The sequence below is a fragment of the Ochotona curzoniae genome, unplaced genomic scaffold (assembly GCF_017591425.1).
Source record: "Ochotona curzoniae isolate NIBS_2020 unplaced genomic scaffold, NIBS_Ocur_1.0 contig_3819, whole genome shotgun sequence".
Taxonomy (NCBI): domain Eukaryota; kingdom Metazoa; phylum Chordata; class Mammalia; order Lagomorpha; family Ochotonidae; genus Ochotona; species Ochotona curzoniae.
Window position 1 is genome coordinate 4,763,576 of NW_024466004.1, and position 20,921 is coordinate 4,784,496.

At 43.1% G+C, this 20,921-nt stretch overlaps 1 protein-coding gene across 2 annotated transcripts in view; it reads left to right on the plus strand.

Moving 5' to 3' along the window:
- DNAH8 (dynein axonemal heavy chain 8) overlaps positions 1 to 20,921 on the plus strand; it is a 288,139-nt gene that overhangs the window by 254,521 nt on the left and 12,697 nt on the right. For both annotated transcript variants that reach the window (XM_040982961.1, XM_040982963.1), the window contains exons 85-87: positions 11,163 to 11,319; positions 16,975 to 17,127; positions 17,209 to 17,398. In XM_040982961.1, coding sequence (XP_040838895.1) covers positions 11,163 to 11,319; positions 16,975 to 17,127; positions 17,209 to 17,398 — 500 coding nt within the window. The remainder of the gene's footprint in view (positions 1 to 11,162; positions 11,320 to 16,974; positions 17,128 to 17,208; positions 17,399 to 20,921) is intronic.

The following is a 20,921-nucleotide window of genomic DNA, read 5'->3' on the forward strand; positions in this document are numbered from 1 at the left end:
TGTGTGCCAAGTACATTGTGTCTGGACTTTTCTTCTGGGCGAGCAATTGCTTATATGATTTCTCAGTGATACTTATGTGGTTGGCTTTGGGGGCAGCTCAACCTGAAGAGCCTCCACACTGAACCCTTGACTCCCCCTGCCTCTTCTCCACCGCACCCAAGGAGCTCATCTCTGCCGTCAGCACAAGGCCCATATTTATAACCTCATCTAAGACACCAGTGGTGACTCGCACACCTGCTGAGAGTCCCTGTGGGTAGATCCAATTGGGGTGCTAACAAAGCGTCAGGGGCAGAGGCAGGTGGTAAAGCTGCGGGACAAGTCTCAGTGTGAATACTTACTCACAATGGCTGAGGACTATTTGTGGTTTTCACCCTCTTGTTGCACTAACTTACGGGTAGAGAGGGCACCAGGAGCCTTGTGTGTCTTGGCCAGTGTCTCTTCAAACACTGACAAGCATGCTGAAGGATGACGTAAGCTGGGTTCTCCCAAAATTTGAGCTCCAGGATTTGCAGTCTTTCACCACACTGAGTGGAGTCAAGTAGAAAACCCAGGACCTCTGCCTGAAATGGAAGATTATTTCCGCCCGAGACACAGGCTGGCCTTTTAGATTCTGACCCTCTTCCTCCAATCTATCTTCACTTTTGACTTCCCCACCCGTGCCTGGTCTCCTCTCCCTTAGTCTCCTGCTCAGGCAAGAGGCTCTGTTCTGCAGCTCCATGTTTGGTGATTTTCTTGCTCTTTGGGTGAGCTTTGTCCTAGTTTCAATTTTGCTTTTCTGTGGGCTCAGAAATCTCTACTGACTGGAATTGTACCCCCACCCATGCTGCTAAGCCCACCTCCCATCCCCTTGCTGTACCCTGGTCACCACTAGGAGGCAGTAGGTAACAGCAGACACAGCTTCCCAGCTAAAATCTACCCACTTGGACTTCTTCCCATTTGACCCTTCCCAGGTCAGCACATTGTGGGCTTTCTAGTTTTGTGTGAAATAAAAGAAGCAATCAAAGATGCCCCTCATATTTCTGGCCCAAGTACCTTGGGGTAACTGAGGAGTGTGATTGAAAGGAGATTAGAGTCTTGTTTGGGAAGTGTTGAGTTGGAAAAGACCAAGGGTTGTGTCTTGAGTGGGTGAGAAGAATGGATGGGAGTCCAGTGAGAGATCTGAACGGTGTTTATTCAGAGATAAATAGCTGAATGCATTAGAGAGGGACCATCTAAGACACCCAGGCTTGGTCCCAGTGGATGTTCCCAGCCAAAGAAATCACTCATTTATCTGACTCTCCATGCACTTCGCATTCCTGTTTCTATGATCAGGCTGTGGTGGACAACTTTGTGTACCCTGGTTATCGGGCTAGGCACTCCTAAGACAGCATCCCTAAATGTGAGAGAGCAGAGAGATCGGGGAGGGGAGGGGACTCCATTTCCTCCTCGGTCCCTGCTGAAGAATACCGAATCTCTGAAGGAGCAGGGAGGGAAACATTAAGTGGAACAAATGCTTTAAAATCAGTAAACCCTCTCCCATGAGGTTAGCTATCTTGGTGACAGTAACCATAAAAATGTATACTTTATTCATATTTTATTATCTAGATTTACAAGGTACCAAAGACTGCAAATTCAACTATCTCGGTGTCAAAAACCGTTATTTATTTTGCCTCTTTTTCTCATTAGTGGTTATGCATATTTTTCTAGCCTCTGAAATTTATCAAATGCCTTATTACAACTTTTGTATTCATTCCTATGCAGGACAGATTTAAATGTGTTCCTTTTCAGTATTAGCTAGCGCTTTTGGGTTTTAAATTTTGTTTTTTAAAGATATGCTCATTGATATTTCATGTGCAAAGGTGTACAGGGATCTGGGTTGATTTGGAAAAGATAGTGTGCTAACATCTCATTAGATAGCTAATTGTTTATTTTATAGACAGTGCTGTTTTTTTCACTTGCTTTGCATTTTTATTACGACGTGACCTCCCAACACCACTGAGTAGCAAGGGCAATGTCAGTCTCTGCCCGTGGTTCCTCCAAAGAGAAACTCTCTTCCAGGAGGGTCCAAAGCTCCTATTCTCCATCTCAAAGCGTTTATGGAAACTGTTTTCCTGAAAGCCCTTGGGGGTTGGAGGTGTACAGAGGTATTTGCTATTATCCATTGCAGCCAGCTGACTAGATTTCTGCTTCTCACATCTCCACAGACATAAAATCACATAAGTGGTACAGCCCTGGACTACCCAGGGCGTAATGTCCAGTGCCTAGTAAAATGCATGGTAGGGAGAGGGTGTGTGAGCTTGTCCAGCTCTTGTACAAAAATGGGTCAACATTTCAGGTCTTCTGCCTAACCTGTATGTTCTAAAGCCTGTTCTTATATCACCTCATGAAAGAATAAAATCACTCACCATGAAAGTGATTTCTTAGGTGACATCTGGCGGCAGCAATGTCTCCATCAGTCTCTCCCTGGAGCCCCAATGAACTTGGTCAGAGCTGGCAGGCAGCAAGACGATCATGGTGGAGTGGTGTGTCCTCGTAGCACACGCAGTCACAGATGTCACACACGGCTCCAGGAGGAGCTGGAGATGAATAGGACCAAGAGAGTGCCTGAGGATCCCTTTCCTGTTTGTAAGTAGGACAGGCATTTGCAAATGAATTTGCATTTACTTAGGATGAATGCAAATTTACTGTGGTTTTCTTCTCCTTAACCTTTGAAAATTTACATTTATAAAAGCAATGTATTAATGAGAATGTATTTTTTATTTGTTCTGGAATTACATGTATGTGTATGTGTTTTCTATGAAAACCACAAAATGAAATTAACAAGTCAAACATCCAAGAGTGTGTGTGTGTGTGTGTGTGTGTGTGTGTGTGTATCCTTTGTAGGTAGAATAGTGCTAGGAAATAGAAAAATATTAAAATCATATACTAAACTTTTACCATAAGAGAGAGCAAAAAATTAAATTTTCATGTCCTTTAAATATTAGAGAATTTTTTTCCTTTTTATTTGAGGTTTAATAAAATCCTAGCCAGCTGGCCTCCATTCAACAAACAAATATTTATTGAGTTCTTAGTGTCTGACCAACTTGGGGATACAAAGATGAATAAGACACAGTTCCTGTCCTTGGAAGCACATCATCTCTTAGGGAAAATGGATGAATGGAAAATACTTATGTAACACAATGCGGCCAGCACTGAAATTGGGTTATATTGACACTGGCATGAGAGCACAGGCAAAGGAGCAGTGAAATTGCACCTTGGGAAGTCACAGAGAGCTCCCAAGAGAGGCCACATTCACGTTGTGCCTTACAGCTTGTGCTGGGTCCATAGGTCAGAGGTGAGGTGGAGAGGAAATGACAGCAGCACCAAGGGACAGATTGTAAGAACGAGCCCAAAATGAGAAGAAAGGACCAAGACACAGACAGAAGCACTCACACAAACGGATAATAGAGGGATGTGCTGGGGGACGAAGCCCAGAACTACTAGTGCAGAGGGTGGGGCCTACAGAGAAGGGCAAGTGGCAAGTGCAGGGCCTGACTTATGAAGGTTTGGGGGCCTGGTACCAAGGAGTATGGGGCAGTCCTGAAGGCAGTCAGAGTGACAATGGGGAGTGGTTGCTAAAAAAGATGTGGAAACCAGGTAGACCTGGGTAGTGACCTCAAGGTGAATAGAGATGTGGATAACAAGGCAGGTGGGACAAAATGTAATTCAAGTGAGAGATAAAGGAGAACTAAAAGAATCCATCAGAAGTGGACTTTTAAAATAAGTAAATAAATAAATATATGTATATATATATATAATTTATTGGAAAAGAAGGTTTTACAAAGAGAAGAAGAGACAAAGATTTTCCATCTGCTGGTTCACTCCCCGCACGGTTGCAGCGGCCAGAGCTGAGCCGATCTGAAGCCAAAGTCAGGAGCTTCTTCCTGGTCTCCCACAAACCAAGCACCCATATGGGATGCCAATGCTGGAAGTGGAGGATTAGCCAGTTGAGCCATTGTGCTGGGCCCTGAATTTTTTAATGTAAAAACAAACAAACAAACACACAAAAAACCCATCAAGCTTGAGGAGTCTGGGGAAGCATGGGTCTGTGGAGCTCATGACCAATGCAGAGGCTTAATGTGACCCAGCCTTGCTTGCAGCTTCCGGGCTCTCTTTAAGATGCTGGCGATCATGACACCTCTCGTTTCTCCAGCACAGCGATCCTTCCACACAGCCTATCTTTTTTTGTATCTAGTGCTGGAGGGAGACAAGAGAGTGACACGAGTCATGTGCACGTCTAAATAGCCTGAAGAACCATTGGACAACATGTACCTCCTTGACTGCTGCTACCTTCCTTTGAATGTCTCATCAGCAACTGTCATAGGATTTTCCCCTTTCAGGATTGCTGGTCTTATTCCTTTACTTTGTATGATTTTCCAAATCTGGAATTGAACTATGCTTCAAAAAAATTTAGGAATGAGTCCCAAAAGCCTTTGTGCCATTTTGCCAGAATGTTTTGTTCCTCAGTCAGGTAAAGTGTGTGCTTGATACGCTCATCTTTCAGCTTTAAAATAAACATCTTTGGGAATATTCTAAAACCTTAACATCTGAATGGAGTCAGCACACACACAAATAAGTTTAAAATATGATCGCTCTTTATTAGAAAAAACAACCTTTCTTGGAGTTGGTTCCATGGCACAGTTAGGCCAAGACTCTCCCTGGGGGGTCAACATCCCATATAGACATCAGTCCATGTCACAGCTGCCCCACTTTTCTTTTTTTAAGATTTATTTATTTTAATTGAAAAGTCAGATTTTACAGAGTGAAGGAGCAACAAATTTTCTACCCTCAGGTTTACTCCCCAAGTAGCCACAATGGCCGGAGCTGAGCCAATCCAAAGCCAGGATCCAAGAATTTCTTCCAGGTCTCCCAAGCAGGTGCAGAGTCCCGAGGCTCTGGGCTATCCTCTGCCGCCTTCACAGGCCACAAGCAGGGAGCTGGATGGGAAGTGGAGCTGCCGGAATTAGAACCAACACCCATATGGGATCCTGGCACATTCAAGTGAGGACTAGCTGCTAGGCCACAGCACTGGCCCCCCCCGTTTCTTTTCATTTCCTTCTTTTTGAATTTCTGCAAAGTCAGACTTTTCCCATTCCATTTTTTCAATTGCTGCCCGTTTGGAAGTTCCATGCTCTGTTTCTGGTTTGCTTTTTGTGGTTTTTGGTTTTTTATTGCAAATTACCCTATAAATCTGAACATCTCACAAAATAAGTCTAAAATTAGTATACTAACATCGTTCTCAATCAAAAACCTTTGGAATGCTCTAGCTTTAGTCATTCTCTCCTGCCATTGTAGTATTCAGTTTTATCGTGTGTGTGTGTGTGTGTGTGTGTGTGTGTGTGTGTGTGTGTGTTCTCACTCCACAATCAGAGATGTAATTGTTATTTTACACTATACTCCTTATCTGGACTTAGCCGTGTGTTGATTCATTCCTTTATTTTCTTTTTAAAAGATGTTTTTCACTTGAAAGAGTTATGGAGAGAGAAAGGTAGAGACAGAGACCCAAATAACTGTAATGCCCCAAGCTGAGCTGGCCTGAAGCTGAGAGCCAGGAGCTTCTTCCAGGTCCCCCACATAGGTGCAAGAGCCCAGGGCTTTGGGCCATCCTCCCCTGCTTTCCCAGACCATGAGCAGGGAGTTGGATCTGAAGTGGAACATTGGGGACTAGAACCAATACCACAGGGTGAGGATTAGCGTGCTATGGGCCACCAAGTCAGGCCCTAATTCTTTTCAAACCTTTCATCAGAATCGTTCTGCTTTCTAGTATGTATCCTTGAGAGTTTCCTCCTGGAAAGACCTCCTCATGGTATGATGTTCTGTCCTTTTCCAAAAATGTCTCATTTTTTCCTTCCTTTTTTTAAAAACTGCTTTTAGAAGATGCAGCCTGCCTTCCCTACCTCCCCATTTTAAGTAGACAATTGAATGGCTTCTGGGGCATTTATAGCCTGTGCAGCCATCCTGCAGCCTAGCTTTAGACATTACATGAGTCCCTCAGGAAATCCTGCGCCTCTGGCAGTCAGCGCCCGCTCCTACGCCCAGTCTCGCTGCTCTTCGATCTGTTTTATCAACATGCCTTTTCTAGGCATCACCTGTGGTCACTTATATCTGGATTTTTTTTTTCCCCTTAGCACAGTGATTTTGAAGTTCATTCATGCTTTGGCATATATCAGAACTTCATTACCTCTTATTTCCAAGTAGTATTCCAAATATATGAATACATCACGTCTTCTTTATTCATTGACCCGCTGACAGACAGCTGGATGGTTTCCAAGCTATTCTGAAAAATCCTGCTGAGAACATGAGCAGGTAAGGCTTTGCTTGGACACATCTCTGCATTTTTCTGGAGTTGATAGTGAGAAATGTAATTACTGGGTCGTGTGATTGACCACTTAACATGTTAAGAAACTGCCAAACTCTTTGCCAAAGGGATAGTACTATGTTACATTTTCCTCCCATAGCTTTGAAAACTCAGGCTTCTCCATATCCTTGTCAATACTTGGCAAGGATAATCAAATTTCCATTTGATTATAACCTTTCTCCTAAATGTGAGGAGGTTTTAATGTGCACTTTTCTTAGAATACAATTGAGCTTTTTTTTTTTTTTTCCGAAAGCTTATTGGCCTTCCTAGAGCTTTTTGTTGAGAAGTATTGTGAGCTTTCCTTGAAAGATAATTTTGTTTGTCGTATGACTCCAAGTGTGCAGCTGTTTCATCTTTGTGCCTGGCAGACACTGTTCCATTTTCTCGTTGGATTTCATTGCCACTGTTGAGGGAATGGCTGTCAGTCTGATCCTGTCTCTTTATAGATAACTCAGTTATTCTCTCTCCCTGTTGGCTTTTAAGGATTCCTCTTTGGTTCTGGTGTTTTATAGCTTCACTGTGATGTGACTGCATATTAATTTCTATTGATCTATCTGTTTCTTTACCTGACTTGGAGTTTACATACTTTCCTGAACTTGAGGATTTGGGTCTTACATCCATTCTCAGTCATTATTTCAGCACTCATTTTCTCTTCTTCTTTCTCCCCATTTCTGTCTTCTGGAAATTTGCTGAGATGTATTCTGTTGGAGCACTGTGACATACATCACTCAGCCTTTCTTCCACATTTTCCATTTAGTTTTCCCTGTAGCATTCTGTATAATGTTATCCTATCTTTCAGTTTTCTAATTCTGTCTTTGGCTGCATGTAATCTGCCAACTTACTATTAGCTGTTAGAGTTGGCAGAAAAATGGACCCGCTAAGCATGTCCACATCCCAATCTCCAGAATCTGTGTTGTGTTATGTGGCCCAAAAGGATCGTGTAGTTGTGAGTTGAGTTAAGAACCTTGATATAGAAATGTTAGCTTGAATTATCCAGGTGGGAACAACCTAACCATAAGAACTCTGAAGGCAAGAGAGAGGCACAAAAAAAGACCGGAGACCCGAGGTAGAAGGATGAGCAATTTGAAGTATGGGAGGGACTCAACCTGCCATTGCTGGCTTTGCAGCCGCAGGAATGGAGATGGCTACTAGCCCAGGGGTGCACGTGAGCTACAGGGACCGAGAAAGCCCTCAACAGACAGGCAGGGAGAAATTGAGGGCCTGAGTCCTACAATCTAAAGGACAAGAATTTTGTCAACAACCTGGATGAGCAAGGAAATGGGTCTTTTCTCAAAGGTTACAGAAAGGATCGCTAGCTTTGCCAACACCTAGATTTTAGCTTGGGAAGATTCATGTTACACTTGACCTGTAAGGATGACAGGTAATAAATGAGTGTGTGTTTTTTTTTAAGCTGCGACTTTGTGCTTATAAATTATAGCAGCAGTAAGAACATAAATACAGGCTTAAATTTTAGCTATTTTTATTTTCAGGACCTTTGTTTGGCTCTTTTTCAAATATGCTGTTTATATTTATAATTTCTTATTTAATATATTCTGGCTCACTTTAAAAAAACCCTTCAAGGCTTGTGACACCAGCATCCCATGTAAGTGCTTACTATCTTTCTGGTTCAGTAATGCTTTCAGCAAGTTGTTTTTCATACCTTAGCCCGTGTTTTCAGTTGTGTTTAGAAGAAAGTTTCATGGCAGTAATTGCACTATACTATCAGAGGTCAAAATATCTGATTCTTTCTGTTGGATGAATTCTTAAGTATAGACTAAAGGTATGCAATTGTAAAGTTTTAATGCAAATTGCTATAATACAAAGGTTTATTTTCCGTTTAATAAGACGGAAAAAATATATCACTTATCCCAAACACTTGCTGAATTACTTTTATTGTGATCTGAAAGGCAGATTTTCAGAAAGAGAGGAGACACCAACAGAGATCTTATATCCACTGCTTCATTCCCCAAATGGTTGCAGTGGGCCAGAGCTGGGCCAGTCCAAAGGCAGGAGCTTCTTCCAGGTCTCCCACATTGATGCTGGAATTTTTCCAAAGCACATTAGCAGGGAGCTGGATCAGAAATGGAGCAACCAGGACTTGAACCGGAATCCATATGGGATGCCAGCACCACAGTAGGAGGCTTAAGTTGAAACACCACAGTACTGGCTCCACTGAGTTACTTTTAGACTTGTCTCTAACACTGATGAAAGGAATTGCGAATGTGGTCTAAAATCTGGACAAGAAACACAATTTACAAATGAAGCAATAATCACCACAAACCAAATTATATGATGTTATAGGTGGTAAATTATGAATTGAGAAAAGGCAGGACAGTTTAAATCTTTTTATGCCACACACTGGCCTGGAAAGCCTTCAGAGGTAATCCACTGCCTATAAAATCCTTAGAGCATCCTGTGTGACCCTGCATGGTTTGCTCAGGCCGCCTTTCCCACACTCATCGCTCCTCCTGGCTCACTGGCCTTGTCTGCGCTCCCCAAATGCACTCAAGTGCTCACTTCTTGCCCTTATCTCTGATCTGAGTGTTCTTTCTTGCCAGCCACCCTACTCTTCTTGGTTCATCTGTTCATCTTTCAGGTCTCAGCTCACATGTGACTTCAAAAATTTAAAAGATGCATTCATTTTATTTTTATTTAAGCAGAGAGAGGGAGAGAGAGAGGTCTTTTTATCTGCTGGTTTACTCCCCTTAAAAGCCAGGAATGGCCAGGGCTGGACCAAGCTGTAGCCAGGTGCCTGGAACTCCATCCAGAGCTGCCGCATAGGGGACAAGGGTCCTGTCACTTGGGGCATCTTCCTCTTCTTTCCTTGGTTCATTAGCAGGGAGCTTGATCTGAAGTGGAGCAGCTGGGACTCTGATACGGTATACCAACATTGCAAGCAGCACAACTTAACCTTCTGCCCCATAATGCTGAAACCTCAGATATGATAAAAAAAAAATAAGATTTATTTATTTTGATTTCAACATCAGAGTTACAGAGGGAGAGGGAGAGACTGAGAAAGAAATCGCCCATCTGCTGCCTCACTCCCCAGGCAACAGCCAGGGCTGGGCCAGGCCAAAGTCTGGTGCTAAGAGCTTTTTCCAGGTCTCCCACATGTGTGGCAAGGTTCCAAGAATTTAGGCCATCTTCTACTGCCTTTCCCAGGCAAGTTAGTAGGAAGGTGCATTGAAAATGGAGCAACAGGGCATGAATCGGGATGCTGGTGTCAAAGGTAGCAGCTTTAACTGCTGTGCCGCAATTCAGACCATATCATGCGACTTTCTGAGAGGCTTTCGGCCATCATCTCTTTTCTCTTTCTGTCACACACGCACACACACACACACACACACAACACATACACACACACCTCAGAAAACTGTTCCACCTAGCATTACACAGACTTAGTTCTTATACCCAAGAGTATCTGAATTACTCTAAAGAAAGGTGAAGGGTAAAGGGAACGCATACACAAACTCTTTAAAAACTATGACACTCCTTTCGTCCAAGGCACTTTTATGATAGTATCTTGTAATGGCTGCCTCCTCTGTTAGGGAACAGGACCGTGTACTTCACTGCCATGCCCCAGGCCCTAGGTAAGTCAGTCCCTGGTACCTGGTAAGGCTCTGTTGACTACATGGGTAGATGGATTTTGAAGAAGGGCAGCCACGCCTGGACAGGTGAGTCACATAGATGCTTATTAATCACCTTGGGAATCTCTAAACCAGTGGGGTCTCACACACACAAAGAAAAGAAAAGAAAGGAAAAAAGAAAAGAGAAAAGAAAAGAAGAGAAAAGAAGAGAAAAGAAGAGAAAAGAAAAGAAAAGAAAAGAAAAGAAGAGAAAAGAAAAGAAGAGAAAAGAAAAGAAAAGAAGAGTAAAGAAAAGAGAAAAGAAAAGAGAAAAGAAAAGAAAAGAAAAGAAAAGAAAAGAAAAGAAAAGAAAAGAAAAGAAAAGAAAAGAAAAGAAAAGAAAAGAAAAGAAAAGAAGAGAAGGGCCTGGCATGGTTGCCTAGCAGCTAAAATCCTCACCTTACACGCGCTGGGATCCGTTGTGGGCACCAGTTTGCGTCCCAGTGGTCCTGCTTGCCATCCAGCTCCCTGCTTGTGGCCTGGGAAAGCAGTTGAGGATGGCTCAAAGTCTTGTGACCCTGCACCCACATGGGAGACCCAGAAGAAGCTGTTGGCTCCTGGCTTTGGGTCAGTTCATCTCCAGCTGTTGCAGCCACTTGGGGGAGTGAGTCAGTGGGCAACAGATCTTCCTCTGTGTATAGCTGACTTTCCAATTTTAAAAAATCTTAAAAAAAAAAAAAACCAGAAAAGGCAAAAGGAATCTTAATCATTTATAAATCAGTGGGCAAACAGGAGAGATTGTCTTTGTTCTGCAGGTGTCCTGTGATGATAGTCTCCTAGGACCGTAAGCTGGGGTGGGGGAGGGTGGAAGTGGAGAGGTGCTCCTTGTGTGGCCTCAGCGTTTCCATTAGCTGCAGCGAGGCTGGAAAGCAGTGGTTTACACCACCTGGGATGTTTGTGGATTCTCTTTTCCCCAAGACCTGTGGCTTTTCGTGTGGGTGATAGTCTTGATGCCCTCCCAGGAGGCAGTAGAAAGGATCGGCTTTTCCTTCCTGCAGGTCAAGGTCAATGTGGAAGTTCATTTTCTTTTTTCTTCCTTTTGTTTTTTTTTTTTTGGCTGTCTTTGATTTGGTGATTCTTTCGGTTCGTTTTAGCTTTGACAGTGATCCCTGAGAGTAAGTTTCCTTCCTGCATTCTAAATAGTCCCCTTTTCTTATCAGCTATCAGAGTAACACCGCGTCTGCTGTCCTTGAAACAATCACCAACATTCAGCCTAAAGAGAGTGGAGGTGGAGTGGGGGAGACGCGCGAATCCATCGTTTACAGACTGTCTGAAGACATGCTCAGCAAACTGCCTCCCGATTACATTCCCCACGAGGTAAGCAAGACTGAGCACTAACCTGGAGCAAAGGCATCCCCCTCCCTCCCTCTCTTTGCCCAGTCCTCTTCCCACTTCTTTCTCTTTTCTTTTCCTTACCGTTTCCTAAGCATCCAGCAGTGTGATTTCTACTTTTCTCTGATCCTCCTCTCCTTCCCTTTCCACTGCACTTCCCTTTCATCCTTTTTTTTTCGTGTTGCTTCATGGTACTTTCGGATTCCTCCATCTTTGGGTGCCCAGAGGTCTTAACCTCTGCAGCTGGAACCCTCTCCTTGCTTCTTGTACCTAAGTCTTTGTTGTCTATTTTGATGATTTACATATTGCTTCATTTCCTGTCCACCTCCACACTTTATGTCCCCTTAGTCCTCTTAGACGGCTGCCAGGAAAACAGGCCCTGTAAATGAATTCATTACCTGGAGTGAAAGGTGGTAATTTTCTACTTGTTGTTAGCTTATGTATCTAAATCAACTTTTTTTTTTAAGTCTCAAGATTCCTGCACAAAATGATAAGGGTTGAGTATTTGATGCAATAATTAGAACACTGCTTGGGACATTTATCAGAGTATCTGGGTTTGAGTCTTGGATCTGCTAATGTATACCCTGGCAACTTGGGTCCCTGTTAGTTATACAGGAGCTCCGGATTGAACTTTGGGATCCTTGGTTTGGTCTGGCCCAACTATAACTGTTTGGGAATTTGGAGAGTGAGCCATCAGATAGAATGCCTCTGAGTCTTTGCCTTTCCAATAAAAATAAATAAGTAATATTTTTAAAAGATTCATTTTGATTTTTATTGGAAGTCAGATAAGGTTTACAGAGAGGAGAGACAGAAAGATCTTTCATTGGCTGGTTCATTCCCCACAAGGTCGCAATGGCCAGAGCTGAGTTGACCCAAAGCTAGAAAGCAGGAGCTTCTTCTGGGTCTCCAACAAGGGTGCAGGGTCCCGAGGCTTTGGACCATCCTCTACTTCCTTTCCCAAGTCACGAGCGGGGAACTGGATGGGAAGTAGAGTAGCTGGGACATGAACCAGCACCCATATAAAATCCCAGTGCTTGGCAAGTTGAGGTTCTACCAATTTAGACATTGTACCGGATCCAATAAATAAAAATTTTTAACATGATTGAGTACCCAAAGGGATTTTGTTTACAATATTTTTAATATTCAGTAGAGGTTTATTTACTGATTTGAAAAGCAGTTACAGAGAAAGAGAGACAGAGAGGGAAAGATCTTCCATTCATTAACTCCTTGAATGGCCTCGAAGGCCAGGGCTGGGCCAGGCAAACCATGAACCTGCAGTTCCCTCTACCTGAGTGCTTAGGGGCTCAAGTCCTTGTCCCGTCTTCTGCTGCTTTTCCAGGCTCATTAGCAAGGAGCTTTTATCAAGAGCAGAGCAGCCAGGACTTGGATCAGTGCTCATATGGAATGCCAGCATTGCAGGTGATAGCTTAATGTGTTGTGCCACAATACTGGTTACATTTTTGGTGTTTTATAACAAGTATATTTTCTAAGACAAAAAAAATTCACTGAAAATAGTGGTATTGTTTTACACTTTTGCAGATAACTTTAGTTTCTGCCTTTTGTTCATGTCTGCTTCTGCATTCAATCTGTTATCATACCATGGGCCTTGTGGCCTCTGGAAAAACTCAGTATATTTTCATGGGAGACTAAGGACGGAAAGTCAGATAGTCTGGTAGTATTACTGTGAACAAAAACTAACCTTACAAATCACACCTGCAAGGATCTCTGGCTCCAGCCCTGACTTGGAAAACTGCTAATCAAAATAAGTGTTCCACTGTGGCAAAATGTCTGACCCTCCCTGCAGGCCCTGGAAAGGGGCCCACAGCTTTCTCTCTTGCTTCACGAGAAAGACATCTTCTCACCATCCAACGTCTCCTCCTCTTCTCCCTTCCTCTCCCTGCTGATGGTCCAGGCCTCACCTGAGGCCTCGAATGGGCTGAATCAAGGTTAGCTCTTCCAAAGTCAGAGGCTGATACCCTCAGGCAGGTGTAGCTGTGTCCATCTTTCTTACATCCCCAAGTCTGGACAAGGATGTGTTTATCAGCTTGGAGCCCCAGCTGTTGCATCACAGGTCTCTCCCCTGCAGCTGGAACTGGGAGAGGTCATAACTTGGTACCTGGGAAGTTCATTTAAAGTACATCATATAGTTCTCTCCTCCACCCGCTCTGTCCATTTTCTCCTGTAGTTGACCACAGAAGTATTGTTTCTGGCTGGGTAAATGGGATGCTAATCTAATCATTTATGTATCCATTGAAATATATTAATCTGATTATCATGAAAAATTATCTATCTGTTATTGAACATGGGTGGATTACCAGTGTGATAAATGTGTGTGATTGTATTACTAAGCTCTGTGTCTCTTATTGTCAATGGAACCTAATCATTATTATTTCTGTAGCTTTCCTTTTAAAAACTGGTTCACAAGTTAATTCTTCCTCAGTCAAAGCTTCCACACTGACCCAGTTATATACCAATTTCTACTATGCCTGCAGTACAGCTGTGTTGAAAAAAATCAAAGAAATAAAAACCACTTATAAATCTTTTTTTCTTTAAGATTTTTTAATTTTTATTGAAAAGTCAGATATACAGGGAGTAGGAGAGACAGAGAGGAAGATCCTCCATCTGCAGATTTGCTCCCTAAGTGTCCGCAATGGCATATCTGAAGCCAGGAGGAAGGAGCCTCTTCTGGGTGTCCCACATGGGTGCAGGATCCCAAATCCTTGAACCATCCTCGACTGCCCTCCAGGCCACAAACAGGGACTTGGATGGGAAATGGGACCCGCTGGGATTAGAACCGGTACCCATATGTGATCCTGGCACATGCAAAGCAAGGACTTTAGCCACTAGGCTATTGCCCCATTCACAAATCTTTAAACAGCAGCATTGATTTAATATCCTTTAAGTTGCTGAAAATGTTTTAATTGTGGATAATTGATCTGTTTACTCAGTTGATTTTTTAAAAATTTATTTATTTTTATTGTGCGGGCAGATCAGATTTAAAGAGAGAAGGAGAGATATAGGGAGATCTTCCATCTGCTGGTTCACTCCCCAGGAGCTGAGCTGATCCAAAGCCAAGAGCCTGGAGCTCCCTCAGGGTCTCCCACAAGGGTGCAATGTTCCAAGGGTTTGAGTCATCTTCTGTTTGCTCTCCCAGGCCACAAGCAGGGAGCTGGATGGGGAGTAGGACAACTGGGACACGAACCAATGCCCACATGGGATCCTGGCACTTGAGGATTAGCCAGTTGAGTCATCACTCAGGACCCCTGGAATGTACAGTCTTTAATAATGGACACCTCCAACAATAAAAAAAAATATTTCCTTGCCTCTAAAACAGTTTCTTCTGTGTATATAGGTAGCAAGATGTTTGGTTAAGATGTTGAGAGGAAGGGCTGCATATTGAAAGAGAGAAAAAAACTTTGTTTTAAATTCATGAAATACCATGTATATTTCCAGGGATGCATTCTGTGTGATCTTTAGAAGATAGATGAGGTAGAATAAAAATCTTCAAAGAAAGTGAAAGCAAGCACAGGCAAGTCTGAAAGTGAGATGGGACTTACTGTAGCTGCCTAGACCGCTGGGTTGCTGTCAAGAACGTGCTTGAGACCTGTCGGTAAAGTCAAGTCTCCAGGCTTGGCGGGGGCCCTATCTCCAGCAAGACCTTTGTTCTGACTGTTACCTAGCAGACGTGGAGTGTCACTAATTGGATTTCTATATGGGAAGGAGTTTGTGCTAAGAGGCATATAAAATGTCTTCCTGTTTCAAAGTTGCTTACTCTTTAGTGTTCCTTATTTTATGCAAGAGATGCATTACTTTAAAAGTGGCAATAAAGTGGGTTTTATAAGTCAGAATATAATTATGCTACAGACTTTCGTTGTAAAAATAAATCTACATTACTGCAGAAGAGATTATTTGGTCCAAAAAAAAATATAATGAAAATCTACATAAGACTCTAATATTATTAATAAAAGGACAATTTTAGGTTAGAACAATAATCATGCTCAAAATTAAATCAGTGCTGAAATTACATTTTCTAGTGTCTCAGTTTCTCATAAGCATATATCTATCTCAAGTAAAGTTTGTCTTTTGAAACCCGAAGTAAGACAAGGTACTTACTTTGCTTGGGTCTGCTAGTAACCTAAGGGACTGATTTGACACTGTGATCAATTTCACATTCCTGGGTTTACCACAATTTTTCTATAATTTCACTTTTCCTTGTGGGTGAATCTCCACACAGCAGCCATGATTTGAAGGTTGTAAAGCATATGTTGTTCAGCCTCAGGAGGTTGAAGAGACTGATGGAAATGGGAACAGGGAACTGGAGGAAGTGGAAAGGTGGATTCTACATCCCAGGACTCAACCTGCCAGTTGCTTGATGTGTCTGTCTGGGTTAGGAGACTCCACTGGCAATGTTGCTCGTGATGCCAATCCTGCCTGCTCTTCCTGCTTGAGCAGTCCCACTATCCTGTTCCTTTCAAGGTCACTGCTGCCTTCGAGCTCCTCGCCCTTCATCTCTTACACTGGAAATGGCTCAGCTGCCATAAAACAGAGGCATCCATAGAAGAGAAGGAAATCTCTGGACCATGCCAGAATCCTGTTCTGTCAAACAAGAATAACCAAGATACCCTTGGAACCCATCTGCCTCTAACATTTTGTCTGCTCTAATAGTCACAGTGGACATATCAGGAGGAGGACCCTGCAGCTACTGGCTTCCTGCAGGCGCTGTCCCAATGCATGGCTTGAGGTTCTCTTTCATTCCGTTCACCCACCCTCATCCCTGCTTTTCTGGTGTCTCTCCCATCTTGGCCAGCAGAAAGTTCACATCCCTTGCTGAGTGCCTGCTGGGCCATGAGGTCAACATTTTCTTGGGCACATATTGCTAAATTGATCTGTGTATAGGTTTCGGCTTCTATTCCAACAGTTATTATGATTTTTCATTCTCACAAGCAGAGTCTTTTTGTATTGATCTCTTCAAAATGGTCAGTAGGTGAAATGTCAAAGAAGCAAATGACAGGTGCTTTTGCCAGGCAGTCATTTCATTGATTAGATTAGAACGGTTCTGTTTGGCTAGCATAGCCAAGGCCACAAAGATCTTAGGAAACCAGAGTTAATCATATTCATTGGTAACTGCTCTGTAAAGATTTTGGCTGTATTAACTTTCTATGACATTTCTAATAACAACTCTGCAAGCATAATGAAAAAACATATTCCACTGTGCTCTTCTGAAAGTTAGATTGGAAACGAATATTTAACTGACATTTAGCACTTAATCATTTGAAAGGGAAAAAAGGTACAATTTTACTTCAGCTTTTTAAAGCACATTTCCAATTATCGACTAAATACAATCAGTAGGAAATAAAAATCATTTTACTTGAACAGTAGTTTCTGAAGCCCAGAAAATGGGGAATTTAATGGCAAGTTTGGTTCTGCAAGAGATATTTTAGAGTTCATTTGGGCTGGTGGAGATCCATCCAGAGGAACAGAAAGAATTGAGAATGGAGAGGTTATTGGAAGAGAAAGGACAGCCAGCTTGAAAAAAGAAAAAAAAAAGAAAGAAATTCTGTTTTTGTCTCTCTATAACTCAGTATTTCAAATAAATTAATGTTTTTAAGTCTCCTATACATATTGTATGCTTTGTTGTAGGTGAAAGCTCGTTTGATAAAGATGGGACATCTGAACTCAATGAACATATTTCTTCGACAAGAAATTGACAGAATGCAAAAAGTCATTTCCATCCTTCGCAGCAGCCTGAGTGATCTAAAATTAGCCATTGAGGGGACCATCATTATGAGCGAGGTGAGCAGTTGGGACCCTGCGAGTCCACTCCCACTTCTGTTAATGTTGCCGAGTCATGTGTTCCCCCGTTGTCCTCTGCAGAACCTGCGAGACGCCCTGGACAATATGTATGATGCCCGCATCCCCCAGCTCTGGAAGAGAGTGTCCTGGGACTCATCTACCCTGGGCTTCTGGTTCACGGAGCTTTTGGAAAGAAACGCCCAGTTTTCTACTTGGATATTTGAAGGGAGGCCTAATGTGTTTTGGATGACCGGTTTCTTTAATCCACAAGGTACGTGCTCTTAGGAGAAGGACCCCCACAGGATCCATGGTTGATGGGTGGCAGCTTACTTGGATAGACGTGATCTGTGTTGGGCAGCTGGCGAAGGTGAGGGATGTCAGCTTCCAGATCCTGGAGAACACGGACAAATCCTCTGTATACAGATGCCTCCCAGATGCGTCCCATCGTATGTCCTCTGTCACTCTACCTCTTTCTTTTCATCCTCTTCAGCAAACCTTCAGTCTTGGTTAGGTTACATGAAAGAAGGAGGGAAAAAAAATGTCTTTCCAACTTCTATATTCAAGCATTTATCTAAATATCAACAATAAAGTACCAATCACTGCAAATAATGCTCTTAGAGTTGGGAAATTAGAAATTAGACTGAATTTTCAAAACTACCAGGTTGGAAAAAGATTCATGGAATTCTGAGGGTCTTTCCACTGTCCCACATCATTTTTTAGTGTATTTGTTTGAATGGCAGAAAAACAGATAGAGAGATCTTCCATCTGCCTGATTTCACTTCCCAGATGCCTTCGGCAGAGCTGGGCCAAGATGAAGCCAGCAGTCATCAGGTCTGCCCTTTGGCTGGCAGGGACCCAAACACTGGAGCCATTCACTGCTGCTTTCCAGGGTGCACTTTAGCAGGAAGCTGGGATCAGAATCATAGAGCCCAGAGCCAAACCCAGGCACCATCTAAAGGGCTGGGCTGAATGCCCACCCTACACACAGGTTTGGTTTTTTTTCCCGTGAAACAGTGCTTTATAACTGTGCTTCATGTATTATATCAACTTAGAAATTGTTACTGAGAAAGTAACAATACTGGCTCAGCATCATAGGATCCATAAGGTTCAGAAACACGATGCTTTTTTTTGAGGGGGGGTGTCTTTCATAATTACACAGACAGGCTTGCTATAAATAATTCTTAACCAAAATGAAGAGACATTGGGTTTGGTACAGTTCGGGACCTTACAGCTCTATTTGTCATAGGATTTGAGAAACAGCCACACTTACATGTAAGCAATGCAAGTCATCCCATTTAGGATGAATTATGGCTACTTGCAGCCAGATGGTTGGATCTCATCAAACAATGCCGAACAAGGGGAAAAACGGACGTGTGCTGTTCCAGGCGAGGACGGTGTTTACCGTTAGGGGAAGGGCTGGGGTTAGAAAAAGAGGCACAGGAACTCAACTTGTGTGGGGCTTGGAGTGTTGCTGCCTCCTGGCCTGGTGGCTGTGGCTCAGGCTGTTGTCCTTCCCCTGTGAAAGTTCACCGGGGCCATATGTTTAGGATTTGTGCCATTTTCTTTCGTAAACAATACTTCAGTCAATGTGATTATATGGAAGTGTACAACTCATTGTAACTCTGTACTCAGTCTTTGTCTTGTCTAATTTTCCAATGCCTGAACCTCTAAGCCGTGGTGGATTCTCTGTGAACAAACTACGTCTTCTACGATGCATCATTATGTCCTGGATCTGTGGGTTTGTGATGGGCAGCCCCCAGAAGTCACTTACCTATTTTCCTCCCATCATTTCTATCAGATTTGAGGAGGAAAAACATTTCATTAACTTGAGAACATTGTCATTGGCTAGTTCTGAAATGGAGTAGCCAGGACCTGAACCAGTGTCCATATAGGATGCTGGCATCCTATATGGTAGAAGCTTAACTTTCTATGCCACAGCACCAGCCCTGAGAGACTTTGGGATCATAACCAGATGCAGAGGAGGGGATATGTTTGACTGAAATGACAAAGAGGGACAGTAGAGTAGGCTGAAGCACAAGAATCATTGAAGAGGGACAGCTGGGCAGAAAGGCAAGGTGCCCTGGAGGGGTCAGACAGGACTCACGCAGGTGAAAGCAGGTAATGAGATGTGCTGGTGGACTTGGAGTTCAGGACAATGGTTTAAAAAAAGCCATGAGGTTGCTGAGTGCATTTTGATATTGAGAAACCAAGGGTGTGGGTGACTCATCCTTGGCCTTTTATACATGTAGACGACCAAGTCGTTTCACACATCACAAACCACAGGTTTTTTAGTGATTTTTTTTTTGTTGTTAAACATGTAACTCAAAATAACAAACTGTTAGCACTGTGAACTTATCTCTGTTAGCAAACTGATCTTTAATTGTTAATACTTGAATTAATATGAGCTGTTCTTTCATTGCTATGAACAACTCTTTATTTGCTAAACCCATTGAGAAATGTTCTAGGGCAGGTGTTTGGCACAGCAGTTAGGAAGCTACTCGGAATGCCTGTATCCCATATCAGAGTGGCAGGGTTCAAGTTGCCCCTTTCCTTCCAGTTCCAGCTTCCTGCTGCTGTGTTCCCTGAGAGGCAGAAATGATGGCTCCAATATGTGGATCCCTGATATCCCCAGGGGGACCTGGATTGAGTTTCCGGCTCCCCACTTGTTCCTGGTCCAACCCTGGCTGTTATAGCTGGCACTTGGGGAGTGAAAGAGTGGATAGGACATCTGCCTTTACCTTTCAAATAAAATGTTTAGAAAATTTAAATGTAAGCACACATCACATGTAAAAGCAAAAAGAAATGTTATGGACCAGAACAGTATCGAAATAAACGAAATGCCTTTTTGTATTTCACCTGAATTCACCATCATCCTCACTTGTTAATAATGTTGGTCTCCTCTCTTTTGTCTTCAAATTAAACCCTGATTCTTTTTTGTGTCGCTCTCTGGGTCTTGGATAGCACAGATTCATTGAAGCTCTTACCCTTTACACACACACACACACACACACACACACACACACACACCCTTGTCCGTGTTTGCTTTTCTGGTGCTTATATAGAAAGCTAGAAGTCACCTCTTCCTGCACACCAGTAACTTCTCTCTTTCTTTTCCCTCTCTTGACATGAGGGATGAATTACTTTCTGCTCCACGTATTCTCGCCAGATTTGGAAAACCTAAAAATCATGGCAGCTCTGTACCTGTTCCCAGACCATGCATCAATCAAGTTCTTGCCAGTTGGCTGCTCTTTGATGTCAACAACTGCTTGCTCAATTTGAAAGTCTCTCCCGAGTTTTGTGTCCCATCTAGACCCCTTCGGCGATTTTCTTTTCCCTTTGTTTCAAAAACACCTAAGTAAAGACACGCAGCAAAACACAAGGCAGTTTGCAGAAAGCCCACAGCTTCACCGCAAATAGAATCACTTAGATTCTAAGAAGACCACAGAAGACTCAAGAATGTTGTGTTGGCCTGTGGCTTAATGGCTGTCATCTTGTGATCCTGTTAAGTGTATGTTTTGTATCACGCCCCTGGCAGCTGCTCTGCAGGTCTTGGTGAGCTTGAGGTCCACACTGCTGCAAGGACAGGGCTGGGTTCCTCCTCCCTGTGGGCAGTGCCCCAGCTTGTGCTGTCTGCAGCACAGCTCATGTGCCTTCCCAAGAAGGCCTGCTATTTTCTGCCAGGTTTGAAGAGGCTGAGTCAGTCACCATGAGCTCATGTGATATTTTAGGCCCCTTCACAATCATTTCTGCAGCTGTTGACCAGCTCAACTGGGTGGCAGTTAGACCTGATTATT